At 36.3% G+C, this 26251-nt stretch overlaps 2 protein-coding genes across 3 annotated transcripts in view; one reads left to right on the top strand and one right to left on the bottom strand.

The window, feature by feature from the left end:
- The window catches only part of LOC144981010 (uncharacterized), a 51179-nt gene extending 31085 nt beyond the window's left edge, over positions 1–20094 (top strand). The window contains exons 12-22 of the mRNA XM_078929071.1: positions 465–7338; positions 8230–8353; positions 9775–9966; positions 10691–10849; positions 12343–12434; positions 13599–13630; positions 13871–14088; positions 15255–15378; positions 17199–17372; positions 18918–19007; positions 19751–20094. Coding sequence (XP_078785197.1) covers positions 465–7338; positions 8230–8353; positions 9775–9966; positions 10691–10849; positions 12343–12434; positions 13599–13630; positions 13871–14088; positions 15255–15378; positions 17199–17372; positions 18918–19007; positions 19751–20004 — 8333 coding nt within the window. The 3' untranslated portion in view covers positions 20005–20094. The remainder of the gene's footprint in view (positions 1–464; positions 7339–8229; positions 8354–9774; positions 9967–10690; positions 10850–12342; positions 12435–13598; positions 13631–13870; positions 14089–15254; positions 15379–17198; positions 17373–18917; positions 19008–19750) is intronic.
- Positions 1–26251, bottom strand: part of LOC144981017 (dnaJ homolog subfamily C member 3-like) — a 516589-nt gene that overhangs the window by 358615 nt on the left and 131723 nt on the right. The window lies entirely within an intron of this gene.

Genomic DNA, 26251 nt, shown 5'->3' with positions numbered 1-26251 from the left:
GTTATTCACTAGTATCAATAAAAACTCAAAAATCATGATATTGGTGATGCTTATGCGATGGTTGTATTGATGATGAGAATAACAGGAAGGAGGATAATCATAGCATTTTATTCTGCCATCTTTCCTGAGGCTCTTTAGACCCAAATATGTTATATAAACATGCAAGCACATGAACTGTAAATCTATCTGATCTAATCTTCCAGTATTTTGTGTGTTATGATTACTTTCTTCCTTTTCTTTAGTCATGAAATGACCTAGAAGGGTTACTCATGGACAAAAATGAATATAACAGCTTTTTTTTTTTTTAAAGAGCAAAATACTAAAATACTATTCTGTTCTGAAGTTCTCCTTATAAGCTGTTATATTCGGTTTTGTACATTATTTTTTTACAATCCACAGCTTCAAGCAACAAACATTGTATTAATCTAGAACTTCTAAAAATTAATTTTCCCATTACTTTCCAGGTGATATTACACCAGGTGTTGACGATGACAAAGACGAAGAAAATGAAGGGACTGGAGAGGCTGTAGCTGACCCAGACATGGATATTGGAGAAATATCTGATGATGGTGATGAGGAGGGGGACGAGGGCACAGGGAGAATTAAGCATTCAGGTGAACAGAGAGAGGAAAAGGAAGTGGAGAAGAAAGGGAAAGGGAAAAGAGTGAACAAGAAGGAAGAGAAATTGAGCCCGAAGAAAGGAAAAGGAAAAGCTAGCAAAAGTAAAGAGGAAGAGGAGAGTGATGGCAATTTTAGCGATGTGAGCGTTTTGTCGTATATTGAAGATGAATTAAGTGAGAAAGTTATCCGAGATGTAGACAGAAAAGTAAAGAAAGATACAAAAAATTTAGAGTCTAAGTCTCTAAAAGACATCGGTCATGGCAATGAAAAAGTGGGAGACAATAAAAAGAGTGAAAACAGTAGGGAGAAGGATGGCATAAGTGATGGGAAGCATACACATAATAAGTCGCCTTTAAAATTAAAACATATTTTTTCAAATGAGAAAAGTAGTTTGAATGATAGGGTTTCTGGAGCAAGTCAAAGTACTGGTGATGTGCAGACTCCATCCACAGATGATAAACAATCACTGTCTAACAAGTCTCTTCATGACGAAGGGAATAAGGCTGGAAGCAACAATCAGACTGGTTCAGATGTGGACGACGATCTTTCCTCACCTAGTAGCATGTCATCAGATTCTGGCAGTGGAGATGATAGCAATAAAACGAAAACTGCTGAAAAGAAAGGAATATTTTCTAATTTAACAAAACAATCAAATAAAGGAAAATTACCTCACTCTGAAAAAAGTATTACAAATAATATGAATTCTTCTTATATCCACAAGTCTGTAACATCTTTGAAGAAAGATTTGATGTCTAACTCAGATGATGAAAAAGAAATGGAAGTTGGACAGTCTGGACTAAAAGGAACCTGTGATGTTAAAAAATCTCCTAAATCTTCAAGTGTGTCATATGCCAAAATGTCAAGTTTGAAAAGGAGAAAGAAAAATAATATGAATGACAATGGCAGTGGTGGAGGCAATGCCCTTAATGACTCTTTGAGCAGCCTGTCGGAATCCAGTGATGAGGAAAGGGGGGATGATATCAGGAAAAATAAAATGCCTCTTTTTAGAAAAAATAGAAAGTCGGTATTGAAGAAAGGTGCAAGTAAATTTGCAGAGGAAAATACAACTGGACTGGTAGCTGGTCACATAGCTTTACCAGTGTCTGACTTGGATAACGATGGTGATGAAGATGATGATTATGATGATGACTACGAGGAACCAGTTTCATTGCCTTTTACCAATATTGAAGAGGATGAGAAAATAATGAAAGGGATTTCACCGTCAAAGGACCATAATATATCTCTAAATGTGCATGGAAGTGAGGAGAAAAAAGTGGAAAAAGTAGGGAAAGCAGAGTTACAAGCTATGCTTATGTTATCCCCTCTTTTTCAAGTTTTATCTCCTCTGCCCGCCTCCCCTTGCCCAAGTATTATATCTCGTGATGGTGAAGATGATGATGATGTTATTGATGATATAAGCACCAATATAGATACTCATGGGAAAGAAATTGTCAAAGATGGAGCTGTAGAAGGTAGTGATGATGCTGATATAGAAGGAAATAGGGGTAGCGAAACTGATAGTAGAGCAGAGATGATTGGTGATAATGATGACAAAACTGGCAATACTGATGAATCATCAAAGAGTAACAAAAGAAATGCCGAAAGTTTTAATATCAGTAACCAAGTTAGTGATGGTAATGTTGAGGAGAAAGTTGAAATCAGCGTCAATGATAATTGCAATGACAGTGATATGGACAATCCAGTCAACAATCATTGTCATGAAGTTGCGCATAGTTCTGGAGATAGTGAAACAAACTTGAAATGTGATAGTAGTGTTGAAGATGGAAATAATAGGACGGAACAAAAAGTGGATGATTTGATACATGACAAATCAATTCCAGAATTGGATGAAATTGTAATCTTAAATTCTGATGGTATGAATGAATTGTCATTGTTAAGCAGGGAAAGCACTGACCACAATGTCATCGTTGGGCCATCACCAAGCAGGGAAAGCACTGACCACAATGTCATCATTGGGCCATCATCAAGTGGGGATAGCTCTGAACACAATGTTATCACAGGCCCATCGTTAAGCAATGATAACTCTGACCGCAATGTCATCACTGGGTCATTACCAAGCAGGGAAAGCACTGACCACAATGTCATCATTGGGCCATCATCAAGTGGGGATAGCTCTGAACACAATGCTATCACAGGCCCATCGTTAAGCAATGATAACTCTGACCACAATGTCATCACTGGGCCATCACCAAGCAGGGAAAGCACTGACCACAATGTCATCGTTGGGCCATCATCAAGTGGGGATAGCTCTGAACACAATGCTATCACAGGCCCATCGTTAAGCAATGATAACTCTGACCACAATGTCATCACTGGGCCATCACCAAGCAGTGATAGTACTGATCACAAGTTCATAACTGGGCCATCATTAAGCAGAGATATTACTGATCACAAGGTCATCACTGGGCCATCATCAAGTGGGGATAGCACTGACTACAATGTTATCACTGGACTATCATCAAGCACTGACTCCATTGGATTGGGTAAAATCACTGCCAAATCACAACAAAGCCATGATCATTATAATGTTAAAAAGGTAATTAATGTTCAGACATCTGAGAATATTGTGGCAAAAGACACTGGTGACCTTTTTCACAATGGCAATAGCAATAAACATCTTCATACACATGATACTCATGATGACGATAATGATGGTCGGAAAGAGAAATTCCAAATAGAAGGATCCATTTGCATTGTGGATAAAAGTCTTCAGTCAGACAGTATGGAGATTATCGAGTCTGAGGAACTGCAAGACACAGTTTTTGTCAATGAAACAAATGACAGCTGCAATTTGGAATCAAATGAGGTAGAAAATCCCATGGGTGATTCTGTTAACAATCAAAACGAAGATTCCACAAAAAAAGAGGGGAAATCACGGAACAGGGTCCTAGAGGATGACTTGTTGTTGACAGATGAATCAGAGTCCAAATCTACCAAATCATCTGAACAATCTTCTGGAATGTCTGACTCAACTGAGACTTCAGTAGGAACCAACAACGGCGTTACCCTCTCCAAAGACAAATGTGAGAAATTATTGGATTCGATTGACAATGACAACGATAGTCATGGTCATGACAACAAAGAGTCAGAAGGGACTGTTGATAAGACAAAGAAGTGGAAAGGGATTCAATCCAAATCTCAGCAAGTGAAGTTAAAGTCTGATGTGGATGACATGAGCTCCTTGTCATCTTCGTCATTATCTGATGATGAAAGTAGTAATACTAAAGAAGAAAACATAATCACTAAGGCAAAGGCAGAAACATTTTCTGGAGATAGACAAAAAATAGAAGACCGGGGTTTGGAAAATAATGAAGAGGCATTGATGGTTAGTATGCAAGGAAGTAAAAGCAATATGTGTATAAAATCTGGTGAGGGGTCAGAGGGAATTGAATCAGCTAATAGACAGAAAATGACAACATCAAAATCATGTTCAGCTGTTTCAATGTCTGTTTCTGATCTGAGTTCCTTGTCTTCATCTTCTTCATCTGAAGATGAAATGGAGAAAATGTCGGAAACGAAAGGGGAGTCAGGAGTGAGGAATGATGAACATTCTATTTCTGATGGGAAGAATGAACATGAAAATGTACTTAATGATGGTGGTGATGACTGTGATAGACAACGTGTTTCTAATATTCTCTCGTCACATGGCGGGAAGAAAGGTGAGAGAGATAATAATGAAGATCCTGTCATGCATAATAATCTGGATGATTGTGGTAACTTAGCAAGTACAGAAAATGATAATAGCTCTTCAACACATAGACAGAATAAAAAAGATTTAAAGTCAACCAGGAAACCTTTCAAGAGACGGAAAGACATTTCTAAAGAATATGTAGAGTTGAGTTCTTTGTCATCATCATCTTCAGAGGAGGAAGAGAGTGTACCTGCTAAAAAATCCAAACCAGAAAAAGATGGAAAAGAAAAAATTGTATTTCCTTCAAGTGGTAAAAACGATGACGAGAAAGATGATAGTGAAAAGATTGCTAATATTCAAAGTCCAAAGCCCGTGACAAGATCGTCTAGTGGTACACGTTCTCCTTTAGGTGTTTTGAACAAGCCTCAAGAGGCAGTTGGTTCTTTCAACTCTCGTCGTAAAAGTAGTCATATTGACTGGAGTGCTGATAAAGATGTCAGAAGTTGCACCATAAGTCCTAGGAGATCAAATCGAAACAAAGACAGCACGGACAGTAGCACAGACAATAAATCATCAGCTGGAAAACCTGTAAGTCCAAAGTGGAATGAGAAAGAAGTGAGAGGAGTTTCAGGGGAAAATGAAATTTCTGACATTGAACAGAGAGAAAGTGATTTGACAAGGAATACGGTTGATATGGAATCTGAGAAAAATGTATCTGTCTCTAGAAAAACTCAAATGGAATGTGCTGCCCAGCAGCTGGCTAAAATGATAGCAAAAGCCAAAGCTGGAAATGCCAGGAAAAAAAGAATGAACAGTAGGAAAGCTGTGATTGGGAAGGAAGTGCCAAAGACGATAACGGTGCCAAAGGATGTGGAAGTTAGTCGAATGACGAGGATGGCAACTCGAAGGACAAGTGAGGGGATATCTGATGGCAAGATTGGTGATGAAGATGCAGAAAGATTGAAAACCAATAGCAGAAAGTCTGATGTGGTTTGTGATAATGTTGGAAATCCGTCTGAAAAAGATAAGAATGTTAGTAATTTCAATTCCATGAAAGGAAGAGAGGCGAAGAAGGCTGTAGTTGATGAAAATATTAATTTGTCGAGCAATAATCAAAATGTTGTGAGGAGAAAGACTCGTAGCCAGTCTTTGAGATTGTCAGATAGTGTAAATGATTCCAGCAAAACAGATGCTGATGTGGAAAGTTTGCCTAATGATTATGACTCTGAAGTTTCAATTAATGATAAAGAAATTGAAGAAGATAAGGGACCAGAGAGAAAGAATACGCGCAATGAGACATTGAGACTTTCTTTAGTGATGAAGGATGACAGAAAGGTGTCCAATGAGGTCTCTAAAAAATCTGATGTAGACGAAAACAAAGATATTGAACTGTCAAGTAAAACAACAGATCTTAACATATTGAGTGATGAAAAAGAAGCTACAAAATTGAGTAACCTCGAAGGGAGAAAGACATGCAGCCAGTCTCTGAGAATTTTAACCATCTCGGATTGTACCAGTAATCAAGAGACAGCTGACAAACATCAAGAGGTTGATAATAACAGTGATAATGTCGGCATTGATGGTGGTAGCATTAAATTTAGGAGGAGTTCAGTTCGGGATAGTCTGAATGAATCTCAGGGATTTATTGTGACTAGCCCAGCCAGCCAAGATTTGGAGGAATCTTCTGTTGTAGGTGCCAACATTCAAATGGAGCAGAAAGTTGGTATGGATGTAGATAAAACAATGGAGAGAGATTTGAATGATGTCGGGGAAGTGGTGAGGGGAAATGAATCAACAGAGGTTAAAGGCCAGGATGTACTGAGAAAGTCTGAAGGTGTTCCGTTAGATACTCCAATTGAAATACATTCTGAAAGAGATGAAATTGTTGCCTCTGATGTGTTCAAAGCTAATGATAAGGACAAGCATATAACATTAGATTCCCTTGGTAAGTCATCTTTTTGTACTGACACCAATGAGCAGTCTATAAGTGTAAGTTGTGGGACTGAAGTATCAAGTAAAACATTAGTGCCAGGCAGTAAAGTATCAGTATTGGAAGTAAAGGGAAATGGGAATGTTGTTGTTGCTAATTCAAATACTATTGATAAAAACATATCTGTGATTAACACGTCCTCAAAGGGAAGTCAGCAGACTTTAGTGACATCTGAGAATTCAGCTTTCATCAGAGTAGAGTCATCGTCAAGTCACACTGAGATCACTAAGTCTTTCACATCAACCACCGGTTCAGTCTTTGTGTCATCAAATTCATCATCATCATTAACTTTGTCATCGTCATTTCAAACTTTATCAAAGGAAGCATCATCTACTTTCAATGACAAAAGTCTTGAGATAGGAGGAAGGAGTGATCATCAAAATAAAGTTAAAGAAAATGCTGAGAAGAATTTTCACAGCTTTGGAAAGTTTATACCACCCCTTTATAAAAATTTTGTGTCAGCAAAGGAGCAAACAGAAAAAGTGGATGCCGATAGAACTGAGAATGAAGTAAATGATCTAACACTTGAAGTTGGAAATTGTTCAAATAAAATGTTTAGTCCAACTAAACCTCTTGAAGTCATTATTCCGTCAAATGATTTGTCTTTAGATTTATCTAAATTATCGTCTTCATTATCTGTATTGTCAACATCCTCATTATCATCATCGCCATTAACAACAACAGCACTGGCAACACCAACAATTCCTCATCAAAGAAAGTCAGAAAAGCCATTTTCTGAAGTCTTCAGGGACATGGTAAATTTCTTCAAAGTTTTACCTTTGTTGTCACCACTGGTCTCTCCATCTCCCATGACTCAGTCTTCCACTACCAAGATCACCAAGTTATTATCGCCTATGTCAGCATCAACACCTGAGCCTCTTCTGGAAGGCGATGTTAAAGACCTAAGTTGTGATCTAAGTGAGAAGCAACCAATTCAATCCCAAGCTTTGTCAACTAAACAACAACAACAACAACAACAACAACAACAGCCACTTCAGAGTTCCAGTGATTCCATGATGATGATGCAGGCCAAGAAATTGTTAGCCAAACGAAAAGCTTCATGCTTGGGGAAGACGTAAGTAAAGATTGATTGTTGAATTTTGAATAATATTAGGATTTTCATACACCAGAAGTATTGTAATTATATATGTGAGTATGTGAGCAGTTGTTATCAAGAACAGGAAGGACTTAAGTTACAATCAGACCTGTCAAATATTCATTGGTTGTTAAGATGTGGATTTTTTAAAGTCAGTTTTGGCCTCATCTAATATATTTTCCTCCAATATTTTTTTTAAGCAAAATTTATGGAAAATATGTGACTGAGACATACAGTCATTTTGAAGTACAAAAATTGTTTTTGAAAGCATTTTATTAAAACTATTATGAATCAGAGTGAACATTGTTTATTATAGAGTTGACTGCTTCTGTTTTCCTTGATACTAGAATTTTGTGAGAAGATAATATATCAATTGATATTGTCTTCATTGCTTGTCACAGGTGTGAATCGGGATAAGTAGTCGGTGACCCTCTTAACAAACGTCTGTTGACTATTTTGAACTCAAAATCATGGTCCTGATGGGGGCATAGTGGTACAAGTATCATATATATAATTACATGAATTTACTGGTTTCGAACTCAAAATCAGATTGTGCTTGCTGTGTACAAGAGAAGTTTATAAATAGATGAGTGGCTCGTCTTTGCGGGTGTGGTTTGAGAGAGGGGTATTTGTCATGTAAGCATTTGTAGAATGTGTATTGTCCATCACATTATATTTTGTGTTTTATGATAATAAGATGAATTCTGGTAATATTTAGCCAAAAATGATCAATGAATGTTATCATCATCATCATCACATCAAATCTTCACCTTTTTAACATTTTAGCTAATATGACCACCGGTTTTAGGGAATGCAAATAAATATTTAACATATATATCCTTATTTCCATTTCCATCCTTTGACCAATAGGTCAAATAATGAAAGTGCAGATCAGATCAAGAAGAGCAGACGCATCACTCATAAGGAAAGTCAGAAAAGCCAGACCAAAGGAGATGGAGACAGTGATGCTCCTGCAAAGGTTAATTCTTCACAGGTGATTGACTGGGCTGTGTTCTTTTGTTTCGCATATCTTTAAGGGGTAACAGACAGAAATTGCATGATCATAATCAGGAAGAGTTAGATGTATATATTTATTTTGGAAACTGTTTAGGGATAAAGAATAACTTAGAAAATATAAGTGTCATAAGTAACAAAACTGATTTAAAGTGAATATTAAGCTGTTTGAAGCTTGAGAATGTAAAAAGTAATTAACATAATTGATAAGAACTTCAAACAAGGAACTGAATGCTGAACACAAATGTTATGGGAACAAAACCCTTCTTCGACCAATAACAAAAATATTTAAAGCAGTAATACTTTATGTTAAATATTTGTTCATTACCTTTTACAAGCAGCAACTCTGTTTACGTGAACAATTATAGATGACAGCCGAGGCAGTTTGACAATGTCTGTCATAATACAACTGTCACAGATTGATGATAAACATCTGTTGAGTTTATTTAATTATTACTATAGAAAATTTATATTTATGTTTTTTGTTTATTAGCATGAGGCTGTGACAAAATTTTTGTTATGTTCCTCACTAATAATCATCAATATTAAGTACTCCAAAATGTAATAGAATATATCTCACTTTAATCAATTTCTTTGAGTTGAATAATGATAAATGACTGAAAAACTAAGAGATAAGCACCAAAATAATACCAGGAATAGTTTCTCAGTCACACAAAAAAGTGTGGTCAAATCATCAACTCCACACTTTTTCAGCTGTCGCTGAGAAATTGTTCTTGCTACTTTTTTTTGTCATGCAAGTCTCAGCTGTTGTTTAATTGTTTTGTTTTTGTTTTTTGTTTTTGGGAAGGGGGGGAAGGGGGTTGAATGTTTTTTAAAGTTGTTTTATAATTCATTCTCACAAAAATGATGAAAATTTAATCCTCTGTTAGGTTTTCAAAACAACTTATTTTGATGTCTTTTGTGTCAAAAATATCTGAAATACTCGTATCATTATTTAAAAAAAAAAAAATATATATATATATATATATATTTATTTCAGTCATATTTTAAAATGAATTTCTAAAAAATGAAAATTAATAAGACTGGACATTATCTATGAATCAACGAGTACAAAATGTTTTACAAATCTCAGAATTTGAGTTTACAATTGCCCATTTCAGTAGAGTTGACAGTTCATATTATGATGTTATTATTCATTTGTAAGAGACATTAACAAGGATTATCTTTCCTTTTCTTCTATAAAAATCAAATCCATCTTTTTGGATCGCTTTACCTCTTATCAAACAAATGTGTTCTTATTTTCATCAATTTTTCAAATTATGATAATCTGATTCTGTGTTGTAAAATATCTCATTCTTTATGCTTGTCAAACCAATCAAACCAATAATTAGATCCAGTTTTTATCTCATCATTCAATTCCAATCTCGATTCTATATACAGAAAACCATCTCCTTCAGTGGATTTTCCTCCTTGGAAGATGCCATTGACTACAATCTGAGGCACTTCCTGTCCCAAGATCCTGACCACCAACCCAGGGCAGACGTCCAATCCATTGTAGATGACATCAGTGGTAGAGCCATAAATGGAAACATTCCTGAAGTCTGGCAGTGTCTCGTGAATAGAATCATATTGGTAAGGGGTGATTTTGTAATTAAATTGAGCTTTTATATAGCGCACGATCCACTAAACGTGCTCAAAGCGCTTTACGCGGGGTCCCTGGCCAACAGCAACATTTAACATATAGGACGGGACATGACACCTGTTATGCGATATTACGATTTTTTCGGACAGAGACAGCGCTATTAACGGCCATGTACTCATTTTACACCTGAGTACGGTGAGAGCAGTAAAGAGCCTTCTCCAAGGACTCAACTATGCGCCGAGCGAGGCTCGAACCCAGGACCTTCCGATCCAAAAGCGAGTGTCATACCACAAGACCACATAGCTACACCAGATGATTAGATGCAAATCTCTTTCGTGTTGATGATCAAGTCATTGCTATAACTCATCTTGTTACAAAATTAAGGATAATTGGTGTAGTTAAGTATTGATCCTAATCTGACCCTTGCACTGTGTCTTTGGGTATTACCCGGTAAGATACTGTACACGCAACACCCGATTCAATGTAAGAATGAGTACCTTGCTGTAAGCCGGGATGGATTTTATAGGAATATGCAATAGATGTGTAAAACTGTTAAGTTTTACTCTGAACCAATGGGAAATGTATTAGACTTTGTTTATATTTCATTTAATTATCTATTATATGTTTTATTTTGTCATAATAATTGACTAAAGAAATAGATTTTATTTCTTTGACCCTCAACTTACTTTTAATATGCAATCTCAATTATTTCAGCATGTGAGAAAGTTTGGACCCCAAAGGAGCTCCTCCTTGGAACGTTTATGTCAGTTAGATCACTCATCCACTGATGATGTGAGTGGTGGCCTCATGAATCTGGAACCGCTGGAACAAGCTGTTATGGATTTAATACTAGCATTTCTTGATGAACATGAGGTAGGTAGCAATAGTCACAGGTATTTTCTAAAACCAGCTCCCCAAAGAGTCCATTTAATACTGGTAGTTCTACATATATGATTTATTCCCATGTTTTGTTTATGATTTAAGTTAAGCTTGAGTTTTTTAAGGCTCTGTCCCTGGGTGGGGTTCCTGACCTCCCATAGTGGGCAGGGGGGTACATCCTGCGTCTTCTATCCCCTTATATTTGTTTTCCAACATGCTTTCTGTCTTTGTCTTGGAATGAGATTACTTGGTTTTGTACTGGTCCTGGCCAGATGCCTTGGCTGAGAGGGAAACAGTCGAATGTATAGTTAGTTTTAGGAGATGATATTTTTTTAATTGTAAATCATCTCTCTGTTATGCACTGTATTATGCTTTCTTTATATTATATATGATTTGTAAAACATTTGAGTGTGTTCGTCTCAGCGGGGACCTGTGCTTGTGTCTGGATGAGACTTTTAGTGATCTCAAACTAAGTACTTTGATAGTGTGCTCTTGGAATCTACACCTGTTTCTTATTTGAACCAATTCCCCTTTGTCTTCCCTCGTCTTGGATGCTTTATTGTAATTCTAGAACTTTTTACTATCCCATTTTCTTCCTTTTTACTGGCGCTGATATGACCTTAATGTGTTGCAAGCGCCGTAAAACCCTTAAAAACAAAACAAAACAAAAAAACAAGGCTCTGTCCTGTACAGTCATATACATGGATAGACTCTCGTCTTAGTCGTTTTTTCATGATGCGTAAATCAATACCCATTGACTGCACATACTTAACGCTAGTAGATTCTACATAAATGATTTAGTCCCAGGTTTTGTTTATGATTTAAGTTTAGCTTGAGTTTTTAAGGCTCTGTCCTGTACAGTCTTATACATGGATAGACTATCGTCTCTGTCTTTTTTCATGATGCGTAATCAATATCCATTGACTGCACATACTTAATGCTAGTAGATTCTACATAAATGATTTAGTCCCAGGTTTCGTTTATGAATTGAATTTTTAAGGCTGTGTCCTGTACAGTATTATACATGCGGCTATGTGGTCTTCACAATGAATCAATTTTATTGTTTTTAGTTCATTGAAGTTGATTTTTTAAAGCTATTAATAATTGCGGGTGGTTGGATGGGAGCATCACCCTTGAATCATATACCTATGATGTTCGCATGGGTGTACGATCCGATAGTGATGTCGTTTCTTCTTCTCTTTACTAGCCTATCCTGCTTCTTTGGTTTGTGATTGTATTTTTGACAGTGGATATTTTTTTTTTTCTGTAAATCTTCTGCCTGTTTGTTCTTGGTTATTTATAATTTAGCTTATGATATCTTTAGGTTATGATTTTGATTTACATTTATACTATTTTTGTTAGATTGCTTGTTTTTTTGTTTCAGCGGTCTCTCATATAACCTCAATTGTGTTGGAAGAGACCTAAAGCAACAAACAAACAAAAAAAAAAGCTATTAATTATGACTATTATTTTGTTTTTTGTTTCAGGGAGGTGTTATCATACCAACCCTCATGGCGTCTATTTGGTCAGCCATATTTGACAGGTCTTTGACCTCTACTGGTGTCAGGCTGTGTTTTTGGTAAGGAAGTATATTTTTGGACTAATATTAATCCTTTCATTCTCTCCTCGTCTTTTTTTGTCTTTATTTGCCTCCCTTCCCCCCCCCCCCCCCCCCTCTCTCTCTCTCCTCTCTCTCTCTCTCTCTCTCTCCTCTCTCTCTCCTCTCTCCTCTCTCTCTCTCTCTCTCTCTCTCTCTCTTTTCTCTCTCTCTCTCTCTCTCTCTCTCTCTCTCTCTCTCTCTCTCTCTCTCTCTCTCTCTCTCTCTCTCTCTCCTCCTCTCTCTCTCTCTCTCTCTCCTCTCTCTCTCTCTCTCTCTCTCTCTCTCTCTTCTCTCTCTCTCTCTCTCCTCTCTCTCTCTCTCTCTCTCTCTCTCCTCTCTCTCTCTCTCTCTCTCTCTCTCTCTCTCTCTCTCTCTCTCTCTCTCTCTCTCTCTCTCTCTCTCTCTCTCTCTCTCTCTCTCTCTCTCCTCTCTCTCTCTCTCTCTCTCTCTCTCTCTCTCCTCTCTTCTCTCCTCTCTCTCTCTCTCTCTCTCTCTCTTTTTTTTTTTCTTTCTTTCTTTTTCTCTCCCCCTCACCTCCCTCCCTCTCTCTTTCTTTCTCTCTCTCTTTCTCTCTCTCTCTCTCTCCTCCCCCCCCCCCCCTCCCCCTCTGTCCCTCTTTTTCTCACACACACACACACAAATCTACAAATTCCATTTTTTATTCAAATTGTAATTCATTGGAATGCTTTAGACGAGATGATCATTATCATCCAATGTATTCCAAAGGCATTCCAGCTACCTCAAGGAATAACAACGCCCCATCCCAAAGAAGGTTCATTGCATTCATGCCAGGCCACTGATTTCTGAAATTAAGCGCAAACGTAAACATATCAGGTTGTTTGTTTCTGGGGGTTTTTTTTCTATTTGGTTTTATGATGTGTAGAAATTCAACTAGAATAGTATTGGGTCGAAAAAGCTCAAGCGCAATTTTTAAAAAATAAAATATTGGTGAAAATACAGATTTATATAGATAGCATACAGATTTATCTCTCTCCTTGGAATGCCTTGGTGGTGGCAACAGCTTCTAGTGATGCATCAGGGAAAAAAGCGTAATACTTCTAAAGATTAAACTATATATATTGATTACGATTTCCACACTAATGCAAATTTTCTTCTTTTTAAAATTTCTTCTCCCACTTCTAGTCGGCTGTTTTGTGCATTCTGCAAGAAATTTGGTGAGTACCTTTCATTTTTTCTTATGGTAGTTGAAGTTATTTTTTCATTGTTGAATTCATTAGGTTAGTTTGTTTGAAATGTGTATGTCAAATATTGACTCAGTTACTTAACGTCTTAAATTGACCACCATTTTTTTTAAAGTGTTGAAAGCTGAGTACAGTAAAACTGTAACAATGCTGTATATAAATATTTATTTTGTTTAGTTCTTTATTAATTTGATTTATTTGTATCCTACACAGATGACCTGGGACAAGCCAGACTATTGGTGTACAATATAGCCTGGTGCGGTTATCTCCACTTCTCTTCCTGTGTCCTCTCAATGGTCGAGGTGTGGCCCGAGGTCGTCCCACTGACATTCACCGGAGACGATGGCTGTCAGCAACTCTCGCCCATCAGTAAAGTGTTGCATCTGGTGATGTATCTGGAAATGGAGGATGATGAAGTGCTGGTTCGACGGGTATGGGGACACACATTATTTCATTGTACATTTAAGGTGGCGTTGGTGGCTGAGCTGTATTAATGCTGTGCGATTAGTTTGTTTTAAATTAAAACATCTACCAGCTGGGTATAATGAATGTATCAACAACAAAAAAACTGTATAACCTTAACCGTTTATAGTCTGGTTAATACAAATTAGTGAGAACTTCTATAGTGTCTTCTCGTTAAACAATGTCAAGAAGTACCAATGTTGAGTGTGGTCAATGATGGGATGGATGATCATGCATAACTTCTGCTCTGGTATTTTGACCCTTTTTAAGAAAAAAATTAGTTTACACTCTACCTCACCTGATTCAGATGTGAATGAGTATCTGACTCTGAGCAGTGATGGTGTATTTTAAGAGGATTAGCCCAAAAAAGACGCGTATCAGGATTTTGGAATGAAGTGGGCCTTTATAGTCTCTGTGTCTCTCAGTGAAAAGTACTGTCTAATAGACTAGTAGCATATCTAAATATGTAGGAGCATTTGTTACTGTCCATTCAATTACTGTAGAAATTGGGATGAAATCCGAATTCACTGGGCTTTGGCTCAGAAAGACGACCTTTCAAAAATCACTCTTTATTTCATTTAGTAATGATGGCAAAAGACCAAAAAAATGAAATCAGTTTATCAAGCATTTCTTATAAAATTTAATGTGATGCCCACCATCATCATTATCACCACCGTGGTCATCATTTCAAAGTGAAGAATGAACATTCCTGGTATTGTTCAAATAGAAAACAAAGACTCGTCTTTTTTTGTCATGATTACCCAAGGCACCTGAGATTTTTAAAACTTTGTGTGTGCGTGTGTGTGTGTGTGTTTTGCATTTGTGTTTTGAGTTACTTGACTTACTTAAGCCTCTTCATTCCTTATGGAACATAGAGCTGCAACAGCATTGAGCCCAGGTTTGTCTCAGTCTCAGTCAGTACTTCGTCGTCATGTCTGCTATGGTTGACCAACCATCCTCTTTTGGTTAGGATGGTTTCATGCATCTAAACTAGATTCAATCATTATTATTATTATTATTATTATTATTATTATTATTATTATTATTATTATTGTTATTCGTCGTAGTTGTTCTTATTAACTTTTTCATTTGTTTATATTATCACCGTTGTCCTCACTATCTGATTTATTCCCAGATAATGTCGGCATTGAAATGTATCTGTGGCTGGCAATTGATTGGACACCATCCTTTTGCACCCCACACCCTGCTTAAGTATCTACTGGACCCTATGATTGAACTATCCAACAATTCCAACCCCAGTAAGAGCATAGAAATTTTAGATATACAAAATATGGAGTGCTTAATCAAGTCAGTCCAATCAGCTGCTTTTCTATAAATAATAACCCCAATTTTTTTTTTTTAAATATTAAAAACTGGAACAGAGTGAACCAAAAATAAATATGTGACCATGTGACCCTACAGCCCAACGAATCAAAACGGTATTATATTAGGATAAGTTGGACCTATAAAAGTTTATTTAGAAATAAAATGAGGAATAAGACCTATAGTCTGTTCCACAAATTGTGCGCACACGTTGACGTGGATATCTTCACAACCTTCTGATGACCACAAGAATTGTTAGTGACGTTAAGCTATTTTTTTTTTTTCATCAGTTACAGTACCATACTTTGGGATTTTTCTTTTTTACAGTTTATAAAAAACGGAGGGTCTGGGATGAGTGAACATTTTAATGTATTACATTAACAATACTATACACAGTGAATTCTGTTGTGATTACGAGCACTGAACTCTCCAGGGGTGTACATTTCACAAGATTCATGTGCACTACTCACTTATTGCCACCCGGTCCAAAATGACACAGCAAATTGTACACTTTGTAAACACTTGACATTAACAATTGTAACAATTTAATAGTTGTAGCCAGAGGCGTAGTTTGCAGTTGTTAGAGGCGAAGCGCAGAATTCTATTTCATGGCATGCTGCAAATAGCAATAGTTTTAACAGTTGGCACACAATCAGGAACTCGGAGTGAAGAGGTCAAATTGATAATTATGCGATCTTGATTATGCATCCCTTGTATTTGAAAATTGCAGTTCCTTTGAAAGGTTATATTGTACAAAACTTACATGGAATCTGTCTAGTGTTAGAAGTTTAGCTTCAGCCCCCCCCCCCTCTCTCAGTGAACATAATTCAATTTCGTGACATGACTCCTTCTTGTCCAACTCAACAATTGGTCAGACCGCTAAAAGGCCTTTCTCCTCGTCCTATCGGAGATGGACAGACAGAAATTCTGAGGATCCCCCTGGTTTTTTACATCAATGTCTTCATCATAAAAATATATATGCACCTATCGGGTTGCTTGTGTCTTCCTATATATTACCATATGACCATTGTCCACCAGGGAAGAAATAAATTATAACGCTGTGAGCCCGTTTTCAGCGGTCTTAAGTTCTATATTAACGCTTTATATTATCAACTTATTGGAAATAATCCAAAATCATTTGCTAAGCTACGCCACTGAATGCAATTTAGTTGTGAATATTTTCCCCATGGAAAGGGAATCAACACACTATTACTGTAAACATTTTAAAGTTTGAGTCATATTTTATTGCAAACGATGAAAAGATCAAAGAAATTTAGCATTGTGAGTAAACTGTTTGGCCTATCACTATTGGTGTTTAAAATTTGTAAAGTCACTTAAAATATAAGCCCTCATGCAAAAATCGCGGCTCAACATTTCGTAACTTTGGAAGAATTTACGATATTCCGTGCCGCCAGACTTGGAACGGACTAAAAAAATGTTTATAAGTCAAGAAACAGTATTTATTCTCCACTATAACAAAGAGAAATAAACCTCAATTTTCATATTTGAGGCTATGAATTAAATTTACCTTATCTAGTTCATCCCAACATAATACTGCTTTGAGATAGATGGTCACATATTAGAACTTCGCTAAAGAACAAAGTAGTTAATAAGAAATGTTTTGGACTCAAAACGCCTTTTCAGCCCATAACAAAGCAATGTTTTCTTTTTGTTTTATATGTCAGTGTTTAATTTTGAAATTTAATTTTTATCTTTTAAAAAAAAAAATTATATATGATTTACTATCCAATTTCAGGTAGTATGTATGAATACACAATGGCTATAGAACTCCTGTGTATGGTGCAGGGGTCAGCATGGACACAGGACCACTTTATACAGAAGTCAATGATTGCTGTTTTCCAAAGGTGGACCATGACTTCATCACTGTCCGTCTACTCCAATGCTATGGTTAGCCTCCTCAAAATTACAAGTAAGATTTGAAGCAATTTACTATCGTTTTCATTCTTGAACTGAACACGTCCCACTTGTGGATGGGGTCTTTATTTGACTTCCCAGAATGGGCTGGAGGTCACTTGCTGTGTATTCTATCCTCTAAATAATATTGTGAAGGATGAAAGATGCCCTTTATATAAAGTCTCTTTAATTTTTCCAAGAGAAGTAACTGCCTCCTGGGTGGGGATCCTGACCTCCCATAGCGGGCAGGGAGGTACATACTGTGTCTTCTATCCCCTTATATCTGTTATCCAACATGCTTTCTGTCTTTGTCTCGGAATGAGATTACTCGGTTTTGTCCTGGCACTGGCCGGAATCCTAGCTGGGAGGGAAACAGTCAAATGCATAGTTATTGTTTTGGGAGATGATATTTTTTTCCTTGTAAATCATCTCTGTTATGTATTATTATTTTTATTTTGAATGTATAATGTAGACATTTGAGTGTGTTCCTCTTTGTTGGATTTTGTGCTTGTGTCTGGATGACACTTGTAGGTGATTTCAAACTAAGTACATTAGTGGTATGCTCTTGGAATCTACATTTGATCCCTATTTGTTCTCAATTCCCCTTTGTCTTACTTTTTCTTGGGTGCTTTAATTGTAATTCTAGAACTTTTTACTATCCCATTTTTTTCCTTTTTACTGGCGCTGATATAACCTAAATGTGTTGTAAGCGCCGTAAACCCCTTAAAAACAAACAAACAAAACAAGTAACTGCCTCCTGTCGATAAAAACAAAGACAGAGACACAAAAAAATCCTTCATCCCTCAAATGTGTTTGGTCATATGATTCTTATCTACAACAACTTTAACTCAGTTTATAATGTATTCAATTAGTTTAAGTGGTTTATGTTAATTCTATTTTTACATTGCATGCCACTTAGGTCTGTATTTCTACATTATTTATTTATTTGATGATTTGTTTATTTGTTTATTCATTCATTTTATATATCCTATTATCTGTGTAAATTTATACTGTTTTATGTCACCATTTTAAGGCTTATAGCCACATAGTTTATTTCTGTTTAGACAGTCTATGTTGATTATTTTTCATTGTAAATCATCTCTGATATGTACTGTAATTTTTTTATTTTTTTTTATGTACTGTAATATTATTTTTGTTTTGAATTTATATCTTTTCACATTTTTAGTAGTACTTATAAAGAATGAAAAAGAGAAAAACTTTGATAGTAATATGCTTCAACAGTCGTGACGTCACTTCCATCGTAATGACGCATAGTAACTTAGTAACTGGTTCTAAACTATTGTCCTTATGAAATACTTCTCCAACAAGCATAAAAGTGTATCCAGAGGAGTGAAAAATTATAAATCTAGTAAAGTTTTGACTTTTATGTATTCTGATCACATGACATGTGAAAAGTTCTAGCCAGTATGAAGAATAAAAAGCACCAGTTTTCTTTGTTTATAACCAAGCTGCTATTTGCCGGGCAGATGTGACATGAGACTTTTGAATCCATTACTGAATTTTGTATCAAGCATAGCTATCATTTTGTTGCAATCCACAGAAGCAGTGTTCGGGGCCTATAGCTTCTCAGATAATACCATCAGGACTCTTGGTGGACAGATATTCGGCAAGGCTGTTGTCACCAAACTAGGTAAGTAATTTATGTTAGTAGCAGTGTCCGATGATGCTGTGCCAAGCTACATGGAAAGAAGAATGCAAAAATTTCAATCTATTCAGCCTTTGCTGACTTGGAATCGAACCTCAGACAGTCTGCTTTCTCAGCAAGCGTAGTAGTTAATGTTCATCACACAAATGAGTAATCCATACATCACCAATCAGATTTGTGTCTTTGGGGGTTTTTTAGTTGGTTTTTATTTATTTTTTTTGTTTGTTTTTGGGTGGGGGGGGGGGGGGGTTGCTTTATTTTAGTCTTAGTTTTTATTTTTGTTTTATTTTATTGTTTTTGTTTTGTTTTGTTTTGTTTTTGTTGGGTTTTTTTTTAAACCATATATTAATAACATTGCCAGCTCTTAGAAAGCAAAATCCATTGGTTGATATGAGATGTGTGAGTGCTATAAATAATTTTATTCTTAGAGTTTCCCTTTCCCAAAGATTGAGTCCTTACAATTTCATGCAGATTCATTTACGCATTATCACCTCTGTTAGGAACAAACGTTAAGGAGTGCCTCCTACTTTATTTATATTTATTATTTTATTCATTACTATTTCACTCTTTACTGCTAATCACGTAGGAACTCACACACACTTACACACACAAGCATTCATACTTTTCAAACTTCATCTTGTTCTTCATTGTTCTTATTTCTTTTTCATTCATCCTCACCGCCCTCTCCCTACCCCTTCCCTCCCCCAACCTACCAACTGTCATTCCAGAGTCTCTACCCCTGACAATTAGTTTTGGGCAAGTCTTGATGGAGTTGTGTCCCTTACATCCCGACCTCTACCTCAAATTCTTACAGGCATGGGAAGAAACCAATCTTGGTCGCCTCCCTTCGTCCATCCTCACCCAACTCGAGGTCACCAGAAATTTCATCAAGACTATCACTGGCACTGGCAACAATAAAAACCAAAAGGGAGGAGGCAATGTTAGAAAACTAAGGAAGAAGAAGGGTCAGAAAAAAGATTAGAAATATTGACGGAATCCAGACAAGGACGATCTGCCTCAATAATCATCTCTTTATTGTGAAAACCCATCCTATAACAACCATAAACAAAAATGAACATATTAGCTTCGAAAAAAGGAAAAAAAAAAAAAACAAATGCGGAACATTTCAGACTCAAAACCCTTCTTCAGCCAACAACAAAAATGAATGAAAACATGAATACATTACCAAAAAAAACAGATTGATGAAAAGAGAATTGTTTAGCAAGTCCTTTCTGTAAATATATCAAGATCTTTTTACAGAATGGATGTTCCAAATATTTCTCTAATGTCAATAGTGATGTATTTATGTATTCATTGTTTTTTGTGCGCTATGTGGTCTAGTGGTATGACACTCGCTTTTGGATCGGAAGGTCCTGGGTCTGAGCCTCGCTCAGCGCATAGTTGAGTCCTTGGAGAAGGCTCTTTACTCACATTCTCTCTCCATACTCAGATGTAAAATGAGTATCTAGCTGTTAACAGCATTGTCTCTGTTCGAAAAAAAGTGGTAATATCGCCAAACAGGCGTCGTGTCCCGTCCTTCATGTTAAATGTCGCTGTTGGCCAAGGACCATTTGTAAAACGCTTTGAGCACGTTTAGTAGATATTGCGCTCTATAAAAAAGCTCAATTGTTATTGGCTGAAGACAGGTTTGAGTCTGAACTGTTCGGTGTTTGGTATTTTGTTCTTTTTTTTTTCAAACTGTTACATTCATTTTTTTGTTTATTGCTTTTTACAGTCCACAGCTTCTAGCAATTGTATCATTGGGTGGGGTTCCTGACCTCCCATAGTGAGCAGGGGGGTACATACTGTGTCTTCTATCCCCTTATAACTGTTTTCCAACATGCTTTCTGTCTTTGTCTTGGAATGAGATTACTTGGTTTTGTCCTGGCCCTGGCCGGAGTTCTAGCTCAGAGGGAAACAGTCAAATGCATAGTTATTGTTTTAGGAGATGATATTTTTTTCCTTGTAAATCATCTCTCTGTTATGTATCATTATATTTGTTATTTTCAATGTATAATGTAAGCATTTGAGTGTATTCCTCTTTGTTGGATTTTGTGCTTGTGTCTGGATGAGACTTATAGGTGATCTCAAACTAAGTACATTGGTGGTCTGCTCTTGGAATCTACATCTGATCCCTATTTGTTCCCAGTTCCCCTATGTCTTACTTTTTCTTGGGTGCTTTAATTGTAATTCTAGAACTTTACTATCCCATTTTCTTCCTTTTTACTGGCGCTGATATAACCTAAATGTGTTGCAAGTTCCTTAAAACCCTTTAAAACAAACAACTCTGTATCACTTTGACTTGTCCTACAACAGCCACTGTACTTTTCAACTTTTTCATTGCTCCCTTTGCCTCATCTGGGTGGCAATTAAAGAATGTTGAATATCAAAAGTAAATTAATACAGTGAAAAAAAAAAAGGTGAAATAAACTTTTTGTTGAAATATTGCATGTTGAATTTAACTATCTGATTTGCAATCAAATAGGGGGGGGGGAGTGTTTGGGGTTTTTTTGTTTTGTTTTTTTTTTTTTGTTTTTTAAAATTTAAATTCGATGACAAAAAAATAAACGTTTATCCATTGGATGAAAATTACTACTTCTTGGATAAAAACAGATTTGGATGATTGGTAGGTAGTTTGTTTGTATGTTAGTTTTTTGTTTTTGTTTGAAAAAGTAAAATACAGTATTTTGTTTGTTGCTTCCTGCAATTACAATTATGATCATCATGTTTCATAAAAAAAATTGGGCACATCGATAAAGAAATCACACACGATCACAAACGCACATACATACATACAATTTAGTTAGTTGTATGCCTTATTATTACTACGATTGATAATAGAATTAATAATATCAATATTATTCTTGTTGCTGTACTTTTTTCTTCCATTGTTATTGTTATTCTTCTTGTTAAAAAAAACAATGAGCTTTTATATAGCACAATATCCACTAAACGTGCTCAAAGCGCTTTACAATGGGTCCCTGGCCAACAGCAATACATAACATTTAGGACGGGAAATGACGCTTGTTAGGCGATATTACATTTTTTTTTCGGACAGAGAACGCTATTAACAGCCAGGTGCTCATGTTACACCTGAGTACGGTGAGAGAATGTGAGTAAAGAGCCTTTTTCTCAACTATGCGCCGAGCGAGGCTCGAAATCAGGGCCTTCCGATTCGAAAGCAAGAGTCATACATGACCACATAGCCGCACTTGTTCTTCTTGTCATTATCACCCTCAGTCTGTATTACATGTTAACAATTTTTTTCTTCATTTCTTCTACATATGTAAATTTTATCTTGATATGAAGGCAGCTTGAGAGTTTTTTACTATTTCAAATGTATTGCGGTGCTGATATGTACATTGGGAATGCGCCGTCCTCTTGTTTTAGTCCCATGGTCTTCAACTAAATGATGGTTGTTTTGGTGGGTTTTTCTTTGGTTTTTTTTTTGTTTTTTTAGGTTGAGTGGTGGGGGTGTTGTCTTTCATTCCTTTCTATTGAATTAGTAATATACAATTTGATAGTTTTTCCCAGCGTTGTCAATGGAAAACAATGAACCCAATTATTGTTTTGTTCACGTGCGTCATCTTTAAAATGTGCTCTTTGTAGGTCAAAGACAATCTTCTTGTACAAATATACTAGTGTGTATATCATTTGTTGTTTTTTCTGTAAATATAAAAGTGGTTCTGTATATATAAATATGTTTTGTATCATCGACTAATGATTTATGCTTTTTTGTTGTTATTTTTTTTTCTTTTAATTGAGAGACACTGATGATGCTTATTGATGTTTGTTGCCTTCTGGTTTATAGAATAAACAATTGTTGGTACTTTTTCCACATTTCATCAAGTCTGACTTTTTTAGTCGTGTCTGGGTGGGCAGGGAGGTGCACACTGTGTCTTCTATCCCCTTGTATGTGTTTTCCAACATGCTTTCTGTCTTTGTCTTGGGATGAGATTACTTGGTTTTGTCCTGGCCCTGGCCGGAGTCCTGGCTGGGAGGGAAACTGTCAAATGCATAGTTATTGTTTTGGGAGATAATATTGTTTTCCATGTAAATCATCTCTCTGTTATGAATTATTATATTTGTTCTTTTGAATGTATAATGTAAGCATTTGAGTGTATTCCTCTTTGTTGGATTTTGTGCTTGTGTCCGGATGAGACTTTTAGGTGATCTCAAACTAAGTATATTGGTGGTATGCTCTTGGAATCTACATCTGATCCCTATTTGTTCCCAGTTCCCCTAGGTCTTACTTTTTCTTGGGTGCTTTACTTGTAGTTCTAGAACTTTTTACTATCCCATTTTCTTCCTTTTTACTGGCGCTGATATAACCTAAATGTGTTGCAAGCGCCGTAAAACCCTTAAAAAAAAACAAATAAAACAAACATAGTCGTGTCTGAGGAAGGGCTTTCAAATCCTGCTAAGTCACACACAGATAGGATATGAATTAACTAACTCTCTCAAACGAAGTAACTAACACTCTCAAACAATATATAGGAAACATTTGAATTACCTTAGAAAATTTGATGAACATCTGAAAAGGTCTGTATAGAACACTGCCAGACAAAGCAACTACAAGAAAAAAAGCAGCCTGCCTGGACTGGTTATTGAACCTTAGACCTTCTGTTACTTACTGGGTGGGGATCCTGACCTCCCATAGTGGGCAGGGAGGTACTTGCTGTGTCTTCTATCCCCTTATATTTGTTTTCCAACTTGCTTTCTGTCTGTGTCTTGGAAAGAGATTACTTGGTTTTGTCCTGGTCCTGGCCTGAGTCCTAGCTGGGAGGGAAACAGTCAAATGCATAGTTATTGTTTTGGGAGATGATATTTTTTTTCCTTGTAAATCATCTCTCTGTTATGTATTATTATGTTTGTTAATTTTAATGTATAATGTAAGCATTTGAGTGTATTCCTCTTTGTTGGATTTTGTGCTTGTTTCAGGATGAGACTTTTAGGTATCTCAAACTAAGTACTTTGACGGTGTGCTCTTGGAATCTACTTCTGTTCCCTATTTGAACCGATTCCCTTTTATCTTATCTTTTCTTTTGTGCTTTAATTGTAATTCTAGAACTTTTTACTATCCCATTTTCTTCCTTTTTACTGGCGCTGATATGACCTTAATGTGTTGCAAGCGCCGTAAAACCCTTAAAAACAAAAACAAAACAAACTTCTGTTACTTAGAAAATTTGAATTTTAAAAACACTGAGGATATTGTTCTTTGAGACAAACAAAGACGAGTGTTTTCCTATTTGAGTCTCTAAATAAATGACAAAAAAATTGCAGTTTTCTGAATGATAATATTGAGACAGATTTTGAAAGTGATATCCTAATTTGTTACCCACATTGTTATTCAGGTATTATGTCGTGATAGCCCAGATATAGAAATAGTCCTTCAGAGCCATAAAGCTATTGGATCCAGAATGTATCTTGGTTTCTGTACTGTTAAACGGAAAGTCGCAAATGCTTGATACGTTTTGGATAGGATGCCAATCTATCACAATGCGATTTCTGAAGCTTTAACAGCTACAGTACAGCAACCCTGTCATGCTGTTAGGAAAAGGAGGAGCAAAAAAAAAAATGTGCGCTCCCACTGAGTTATCAAGGCCTCCAGCTAGATGTAGAGAATTGAGTTTAAAGTCAAATGAAGACATTACAAAATTTAAGCTTTAATAGGGAATGAGATTAGCGGAAGAGTAGCGTCCCTTGATTGGACGTCACCCATAGTCTGTGACGTCACCGGCGGAAAGTTATTAGAGAGAGAACGTCATGTTGGTTGTGCGCATGCGTCTCTAGTCCTCGCTTCCGGTGAAAGCGGCTTGAGACACTTCAAAACCAAATTGACGTTCTCTCTGTAAGGTGACGTCCAATCAAGGGACGCTACTCTTCCGCTAATCTCATTCCCTATTGCTGAAAAAAAAAAACTGCAATCAATCTCTTCAATGTAGGTATATGAGATAATCAAAACTATTATTTAGTCTAAAATCAATTTTCAGCGTCAGGGTCACCAAAACATATCTCCAGGTTGAGATGTTTTGTCAGATTCATTCCTCTTCTATGACTTGGGGAGTGGGTGTGTTTTATTCTCCCCACAATGGGCAGGGAGGTCACTTATTGTGTCTTCTTTCCCTCTTTTAAAATTTTTTTAATGGTTTCAAACACCTCCCATAGTGGGCAGGGAGGCACTTATTGTGTCTTCTATCCCCCTATATCTGTTTTCCAACATGCTTTCTGTCTTTGTCTTGGAATGAGATTAGTTGGTTTTGTCCTGACCTTGGCTGGGAGGGAGTCGAATGTATAGTTATAGTTTTGGGAGTTGGTTTTTGTTTTTTTTTTTGTTGTTGTAAATCATCTCTCTGTTATGTACTGTTATTTTTTTTTTAATTAACATATGAATGGATTACTCTTAGTGGGAATCTTGTGCTGGTGTCTGGGTGAGACTTTTAGGTGATCTCAAACTAAGTACACTGATAGTGTGCTCTTGGAATCTACAATCTATTCCTTATTTGAGACTGTCCCTTTTGTCTTACTTTTTCCTCAAGTCCTTTTAATTGTACATCTAGAAAGTTTTTACAATCCAATTTTCTTCCATTTTACTGGCGCTGATATGACTTAAATGTGTTGCAAGCGCCGAAAAACCCTTAAAATTAAAAACAACAAAACAAAGCTGGCTGGGAGGGAAACAGTCAAATGTATAGTTAGTTTTGATGATATTTTTTTGTCTTGTATATCATCTCTCTGTTATGCATTGTACTACATTTTTTTTTTTTTGTGTGTTATTTATAATAATTTGTAAACATTAATTTGAGTGTATTCCTCCTTGGTGGGGACCTGAGCTGGTGTCTGGATGAGACTTTTAGGTGATCTCAAACTAAGTACACTGATAGTGTACTCTTGGAATCTACATCGGTTTCTTATTTGAATCAATTCCCCTTTGTCTTACTTTTTCTTGGGTGCTTAAAGTGTTATTCTTGAACTTTTTACTATCCCATTTTCTTCCTATTTACTGGCTCTGATATGACCTTAATATGTTGCAAGCGCCGTAAAACCCTTAAAAACAAACTACACACCATAATAGATTTCTCTTGGATTTTCCTCTAATCTCTTCCTGCCCTTTTGTTTTACATTTTCATAAGAGAAGGTTGTTAACTTCCATATATATAAATTTACTCACGTATTTTTAAGCCGAAACGAACGTTTCCATGTCCTTCATTTCATCAGTCGGCATTTAT

This window comes from Berghia stephanieae, chromosome 10, assembly GCF_034508935.2.
Source record: "Berghia stephanieae isolate SIO BIC M18660-M18661 chromosome 10, UCSD_Bste_1.3, whole genome shotgun sequence".
Classification (NCBI taxonomy): Eukaryota; Metazoa; Mollusca; class Gastropoda; order Nudibranchia; family Aeolidiidae; genus Berghia; species Berghia stephanieae.
Note: the sequence above shows the minus strand (reverse complement) of the source record. Positions and strands in the feature narration are given on the sequence as shown.